The sequence below is a fragment of the Arachis ipaensis genome, chromosome B7 (assembly GCF_059453495.1).
Source record: "Arachis ipaensis isolate K30076 ecotype BB chromosome B7, ASM5945349v1, whole genome shotgun sequence".
NCBI classification, from domain to species: domain Eukaryota; kingdom Viridiplantae; phylum Streptophyta; class Magnoliopsida; order Fabales; family Fabaceae; genus Arachis; species Arachis ipaensis.
Genome location: NC_142442.1, coordinates 127,563,196 through 127,570,912, shown reverse-complemented (window position 1 = coordinate 127,570,912; position 7,717 = coordinate 127,563,196). Strand labels below are relative to the sequence as shown.

The following is a 7,717-nucleotide window of genomic DNA, read 5'->3' as shown; positions in this document are numbered from 1 at the left end:
CATCAATCTAGCTTATACCACGAAGATTCTTGTTAAGAGATCTAAGAGACACTCATTCAATCGAAAGTAGAACGGAAGTGGTTGTCAGGCACGCGTTCATGGGGAATGATGATGATTGTCACGTTCATCATATTCAAGTTGAAGTGCGAATGAATATCTTAGATAGGAACACGCATGTTTGAATGGAAAACAGAAATACTTGCATTAATTCATCGAGACACAGCAGAGCTCCTCACCCCCAACAATGGGTTTAGAGACTCATGCCGTCAAAGAGTACAAAGTTTTGATCTAAAATGTCATGAGATACAAAATAAGTCTCTAAAAGTTGTTTAAATACTAAACCAGTAGCCTAGGTTTACCGAAAATGAGTAAACTATAGCAGATGGTATAGAGATCCACTTCTGGGGCCCACTTGGTGTGTGCTGGGGCTGAGACTTAAGCAATTCACGTGCATAAGGCCATTTTGGGCGTTCAACGCCAGGTTTGGATCCATTTCTGGCGTTGAACTCCAACTTTTGATCCTTTTCTGGCGCTGGACGCCAGAATTGGGCAGAGAACTGGCGTTGAACGCCAGTTTACGTCATCTATTCTTGAGCAAAGTATGGACTATTATATATTGCTGGAAAGCCCTGGATGTCTACTTTCCAACGCAATTGGAAGCGCGCCATTTTGAGTTCTGTAGCTCCAGAAAATCCACTTTGAGTGCAGGGAGGTCAGAATTCAACAGCATCAGCAGTCCTTTTTCAGCCTGAATTAGATTTTTGCTCAGCTCCCTCAATTTCAGCCAGAAAAATACCTGAAATTACAGAAAAACACACAACTCATAGTAAAGTCCAGAAATATAAATTTTTCCTAAAAAACTAATGAAAATAAACTAAATACTAACTAAAACATACTAAAAACTATATGAAATTAACCCCAAAAAATGTATAAAATATCCGCTCATCAGAAACTAAAGTGTCTCGTCCGAAATTTTTTAGGGACCAAAATGGATAAATACTCTATATTTTATCTTTCAAAAATTAATATGACTAAAAAAATTATTTGAATACTAATTTAAAAATTGAGTTATATTTCAAGATGAATTTGACTATCAACCCATTATATATATTAAGATAACGTATCAATCGATCGTCACCGACACCGTTCTATAGGAGAGGACTACTACACGTTCATTATTTAATTTCGGAATTGTTTTCGTAGGCATGGCGCTAGGACTCCTGCTTCATCTAGAACAATATGCAAACGTTGATTTCATGACTCTGATTAATAGGATCGCGTAAAATCAATACAAAATAGTACAATCACACGTACCACCTAAATTATTGTGAAAACCATACACGAAATATAAATCATACAGATGTGGTTCGTCCTTAAACTATGAAATAATAAACTTGGTAGCAGTGAGCGAACCGGTTTGATTCGATCAATTAGTCATATATGTAAGTATGCTTACTTATCTAAAATTAATTAATTAATAAATCCGACACACTGAAAGCTTGGAGATTATGGTAGCGAATAAAATTGGCTTCCTTATAGGATCAAATTCGTTGAAAGTTGGCAACAGAAAAGTTAATATTGCATTCTTAGAAGAAAAGGGTACTTTAGAGGTCTTTCTCCTTCTGAAAAGATTAGCTAAACTTATTAAAACTACATTTAATCATAATCATTAATTAGTCAATAACCTACTTATACTTAAAATTTAAAAGAGAAGATGCGGGTAACATCAGCTTGTGATTTGGAGTCACTGTCACGTGGCTGTGGATGGGGACACAATTAAGGGTGTGTGTGGATCCCCCTACTTATTCTTTCTTCGTTCATGTTTGAAACGCAAGCGTTAGCATTTAGCTTAGAAAAATGTTTATGTACCATTTTCTTTTATAGAATAAAGTATGAAGTGACCAGTGAGAGTCGCATCCCATCTATGATCTATCCTCCTTTCTATAATAATGATGAAATTATGTGTGTTATAAGAATGTAAAAGAAAAGAAAAATAAAATAAAATAAAATAAAATATCTTGTTATCTAGCTTGTAGTCATGCTTACACCTAGCTACCCATCCATATCATGCAATCTCTTTGCCGTTTCAGCTGCGATTCCTTGTGTTTATGTCATCCATTTCAACTAGCTTTCTCAATCCATGTTCAATTATACGCAACAAAACATTTGCATCTTATGCAATTGGGTTATGGATTTGTATAGTACTTTGGTGCACATCAAATTAACAATTTATCTCATATATATGACAGCTATTTATATAATATATTATGACAATCGAGTATATATAGACCCTTAGCTTCCTCCTCTATTATTTATCTATCTATATTTTTGTTTAATAAAATAATAAATAGAAGAGAAATGAGATCTATCCAAACTCCCAAGACACATACATTAAGGTTGCCAGCTGGCAAGCATAGCAACGGACGCGTGGGTCTAAAAAAAAATATGCATACTTTACGATGTTGCACCACCATCCTCTCCCTTCCACATAATTTCTACCAATACTTTTTTCGTTGAAAATAAATTTCCATCGTATCATTTCCTAAGTAACTAAGTTGATCCGGGAGGGAAAAAATAAAATGGTTTAGGTGGGCAGGGCATGTGATTGGTGCAGCTTTTTGCCTCCTTTAATTTTATTTATCTTTTTTAATTTAATTTAGTTGAATGCATCCACCGGCAAAAACCACCAAACCCGTAAAAAAGAGCCAAGTTTGATTAGTAGAATAGAATATTAGATTAGAAGCGGAACAAACGAATCGTAGTGGATATTAGCTTATAAGGGAAAAGTGCAAAAACAAAGAACAAATTAAGATGGAGGAGCGTTGCGTTGTGGTTACTGATTAACTTAATAAGTAAAAAAAAATGTTTACAGTAAACTGCAATGGTAAAGCGCACGTTCTTTCATGATTGCTTAGCGCCATAGCCCATTTGATTGGATCCTTCCACCTCAACACATCCCTTTAAAATGAGAATCTATATGGTAAAAATTACTGACTAATCTTGATGTAAAATTAAATGAGAAATTCTTGGGTTCAATATTGCACTACTAACATCATAGGCAACACTATCCAAAACTGAATTAAAAAAATAATTAAAATTCAAAAACAATAAAAAAATATTTTTAATGAATTTTATATTAAATCTATTTACAATCTGTTATAATATAAGTTGAATTTACTGTTATAGTATTGATTCTCTAATGTTATTCTAATTAAATATGTGATCTAACAGTTTTATTACAAAAAAAACTTTTTTTTTGAATAATTATAAGAAAAATATTAAGGCCAACATTTTTAGAATTTTTTTTCTGTTAATTTATTGGAAAAAAAAAGTTAGTTTCTAGTAAAATCCAAAAAAAAAAATAAATACGAAAAAATTGTGCAATTTTGGTTGCTGGGGGCACCGGAGCACTTTTGCTATACAAGCTGTATGCGCATCGAGTCTTTTTCTCATGAAACCACACTCTCTTTCTCTCTCCCTCTCAGCCTCCTCTCTCTTTCCTACATAAATTAACATTGCTGTGTTTTCATCCAAAGTGGAAGCGGTTAAACTAAGTTTAAAGGCACAGCGGTGGAACTCTCATTATCTTCATCTCATATATAGCTGTCAACTCCACTCTATGACATGTTTCTTTCCCCCCATGACGATGCCTCCATTCACCTTCTGCTTCCCTTGATTTTTAGATTACAAGTGAACAAGGTCCGATCTCGATCTTACTATTACTTTCAATTTGATTGATTTCATCATTCTTCTCACCGAATTGAATTTGTTTTAGCTGCAGAATTAGTGCCACATCAAGGGAAGAGAAGAAATGGACACGAGAAGGAGGACGAGATTAGAGCCTAAGAAAGCTCAGACAGGAGCACATGATGATGATGATGATCATAGAGTAATTGAACTAAACTCTGCTTTATTGTCAGAACTCAGAAGAGTGTGTATATGTGTATGTGGTACTAGTATTTTTGAAAAACGGTTGCTACAGTGAACAAAGTTCCATACACTAGTTTTATTATTATTATTATTAAATTATTACTACTATTATTCATTATTTCATTATGATAACGTAACACTTCTCAGACTTATCATCACAAACTGTGGATGGCTTCAGTTCCAATGAGAAGAAAATTCTCAAAAGTCGGAATTCTTTTGCGAAACATATTACACAACACACATGCTCATCCTATAAAGTGAAAGGGAAATTCATTGACAAAAAGATGAACCTCTCAGTTTCAATTTTGAAATTATATGTTATTGCGTTGCATAGGTTGGTCCTAATCTCTTGAATGAAAAGGCAGAGATGCGGGAAAGTTTGGCACAAGGAAAAGGCAGAGCAAGCAGAGACGGAAGGACACGAAGCAAGGAGAGAAAATTGGCCTTGCAACAAGACGTAATGCAATGCCACTGCTCCGATTCCTGATTTTGAAATTGAAGCTTTGTTCACGAATTAAGTCTCTGAATTTGAATTTTCAGGTGGAGAGGTTGAAGAAGAAGCTTAGGAACGAAGAGAACATCCACAGGGCATTGCAGAGAGCTTTCAACAGACCCTTGGGTGCTCTCCCTCGTCTTCCTCCTTATCTCCCTCCCAATGTTAGTATTTCCCAAGTAATCTACTTTGCAATTCATTCAAATTTGAAATCTTATACTCACCGTCACTGCTGAATCAATCTAGACCCTGGGACTTCTTGCGGAGGTGGCGGTGCTGGAGGAAGAAATTGCAAGGCTTGAAGAGCAGGTGATGCATTTCAGGCAGGACTTGTATCAAGAAGCTGTATATACATCATCCTCCAAGATGAAAATGGATCATTCATCTCGTTTAGTTAAATTGAAGTCTCCTTCCCCAACAATTACACTTCCCGGTGAGTAATTCCCACAATTGCTCCTTAAGTGTGTTCTATAATAAAAGTTGCAACCTAATTCTCATGGCTTTTTGCATTGCAGAGGATAGGCAAGGAAAAGAGAACCAGTCATGTAGTCATTCTCACAAGAACACCAAGCAGTTCAATTCTAAAACTAAAACAACAAAAACTCCTATTAATACACTTCCCCTCCACAACAAACCATGGCATCGTCCAAAGAGACAGGTCTGGCATCTCTAATCCAGATTCAGTTGTGTCCTAGTAGATCAAAATAACTCAGAGGAAATTTTTCAAGTCAACTAATGTGAAATTTCAGACTGTGCAGCAAGAACTAAGAGTGAATGACCAGCCAATGGCAGAACCAACAGATCATGAAGAAAGTCCAAACATAATCTCTGAAAATATTCTCAAGTGCTTATCAAGCATTCTTTTGAGAATGAGTACTGCCAAGTATCCGGATTCTACAGCTGGCATGTTGCGAGATCCGAAATCTCGAAACTGTACTCAAGGAACATGGTTTCAGGATCCATATGGTACTTGTTTAGAATTTGGAGAGATGGATATTGGTCCGTACAAGCAATTCCGTGCAATTGAAGCTGAATCCTTCAGTCCAAAACGAACTGCTAATTCTTTGTTTCTGCAGCATCGGTTGAAGTATGTGATACTTACTATTTACCTTTTCAACTATTCATGTTGTGTGTGTCAATCAGGTGTTGCAGTATTCTAATATCCTGAAACTTGCAGGCTTCTTTTGAGGAAACTTTCCTCTGTCAACTTAGAGAATCTCAATCATCAGGAGAAGCTTGCATTCTGGATCAACATATATAACTCTTGTATGATGAATGTATGTCATTTATACCTTTTTGAACAATGTTTAGTTTTACTTTTTCATTTTTAACCTCTTTTAGAACCTTTGTAATATCTAATTGAAAATTGTGCTTTTATTCAGGCATTCAATGAGCATGGCTTACCGGAGAGTCCGGAAACAGTTGTTGCATTGATGCACAAGGTATGAACTGCTCGGGACTTGTATTTCTTCTTATACGTTGCATGTTCTTGCAGTTATAGCATTGATATGCTTAATAATTTATTCTGTTTTCTTCATTATTCAGGCAACAATAAATGTGGGTGGACACTTGCTAAGCGCAACAACGATAGAGCATTGCATTCTAAGGCTTCCTTATCATTGGAAATTGGTAAGCTTTGTTCATATGAAGTCTGAGTTTTCCTTAGATTGGAATATATAGATAATTACTAAAACTTCTTACAGCTGAATTCTAAACAGACATCAAAGGGAGCCAAGAATCATGAAATGACAGTAAGAAGCATATATGGATTGGAATTATCAGAACCCTTGGTGACATTTGCTCTCTCATGTGGAACTTGGTCCTCTCCTGCTGTAAGTTTTATTCGTTACACAAAGTAAACTTCTAAAATTTTATTATCTGCATTGTGTCATTGCTGATTCATGAACTGTGGCAAATGCAGGTCAGAGTTTACACAGCATCACAGGTCGAGAACCAACTCGAAGCAGCAAAAAGAGAATACTTGCAGGCTGCAGTTGGAATTTCAACTTCAAAGTTTGCTATCCCAAAGCTGCTAGATTGGTACTTACTGGACTTTGCAAAAGACTTGGAATCTTTGCTGGATTGGATATGCCTCCAATTACCAAGCGAAATAGGGAAAGAAGCCATTAAGTTCCTCGAGAATAGAAAAACCGAACCCCTCTCACAATTTGTACAAATTATGCCATATGAGTTTAGTTTTAGATACTTGCTATGCACATAATTTTGCTTCTGTTTATTCTGTATATGGTTTGTTTCATTGATGCTGGGGATGCAATTGGTATACAGCTCCAGAGCACATAGAAAGATTGTAGATGAGATCGATATTCTCTCCTCCTCCCTTTGAATATATGGATTGGCTTAGAAAATATTGACTTAACAAATACTTCTTTTCTTTTCTCAAAAAAAAAAAAATTCAATTAAAGGAACATTGTGCCTTTACCTTCCTTCATCTCAACCACAAAGAAAGAAAGTCAAAAGTCAAACTGTATAATATGTGGGATTTGAAGAATAGAACTGCTGAATTGCATATCAAATCTCAGTTTACTACTCAATTTCCTTAGTTGTATTCATTTTTGACATTTATAAGACTCTGACCTGAAATGTTGCTCAAGAAGAATAAATGTGGAATTATTACCTGAACCAACCAAGCGTGAGTAACTTTTTTGTAATGGTCACCATTGATTTTGTAACTTCCATGAAATGTGTGTCCCACTATCTTAATTTAAGAGTGATTAACTCCTAGATTTATCACTTTACCGATCCCACATTATTTATACAGTAGAAATGCCCAACTACATTGACAAGAAAAGAAAGTAATGAAGGTCTATCAATAACCCTCGAACTATTGCTGCGTCAATGAATGAATGATGGTCTCATTTTCATGGCACGTAGTGAAGATTACTAATAGTTGGAGTAGTGCTGGAATTCCATATATGGTCCAGCATTGGAAGTAGGACTAGTACTGGAATTTTCACGTAGAATGTGGTCCATGTAGATGTAGGTTGTTTCTGGTGTTACAGAAGAAGCCCCATCAATAATTATGACTTGGCTCATTTAAGTCTCCTAATTGCAGCTCCATTATGTTCCGTTTGATGGCTGTGGCCACCACAGCCGCTCCTTCCGAACCATTCAACTATCATATTTTCAAAAGGTTACATATTTGATATTATTTCAAGCTCAATTCTTACATGAGAAAATCACACAGTATTTAGATATTAAATACTAGTAACAATGTGGTTGTGAGCTATGAATAACAATGAATTAAGTGGGCGAGTGAGAACAGGATTGAGATTG

The 7,717-nt window shown here is 35.7% G+C and overlaps 1 protein-coding gene across 17 annotated transcripts; it reads left to right on the top strand.

Annotated features, from left to right (window-relative positions):
• The first annotated feature begins 3,392 nt into the window (after positions 1-3,392).
• Positions 3,393-6,804, top strand: LOC107610201 (uncharacterized). Of its 17 annotated transcripts, none has more exons than XM_088493398.1 (12): positions 3,393-3,699; positions 3,782-3,889; positions 4,292-4,387; positions 4,471-4,587; positions 4,670-4,856; positions 4,939-5,081; positions 5,182-5,510; positions 5,601-5,700; positions 5,806-5,865; positions 5,969-6,052; positions 6,127-6,255; positions 6,345-6,804. In XM_088493398.1, the coding sequence occupies exons 2-12, from the start codon at positions 3,812-3,814 to the stop codon at positions 6,642-6,644; spliced, it is 1,623 nt and encodes a 540-aa protein (XP_088349524.1). In that variant the 5' UTR covers positions 3,393-3,699; positions 3,782-3,811; the 3' UTR covers positions 6,645-6,804. The 17 variants fall into 17 exon arrangements, with proteins under 17 accessions (XP_088349524.1, XP_088349526.1, XP_088349521.1 ...); XM_088493400.1 differs by having other exon boundaries at positions 5,173-5,510; positions 6,142-6,255; XM_088493395.1 differs by having other exon boundaries at positions 5,173-5,510.
• The last annotated feature ends 913 nt before the right edge of the window (positions 6,805-7,717 follow it).

Bases quoted from the DNA above. Each gene is read 5' to 3' on its own strand.
- LOC107610201 (XM_088493389.1), top strand. From the start codon at position 3,812: ATGGACACGAGAAGGAGGACGAGATTAGAGCCTAAGAAAGCTCAGACA. The intron at 3,890-4,264 runs GTAATTGAACTA...TGCGTTGCATAG, and splicing joins ATGATGATGATGATCATAGA to GTTGGTCCTAATCTCTTGAA. The intron at 4,857-4,938 runs GTGAGTAATTCC...TTTGCATTGCAG, and splicing joins CCCAACAATTACACTTCCCG to AGGATAGGCAAGGAAAAGAG.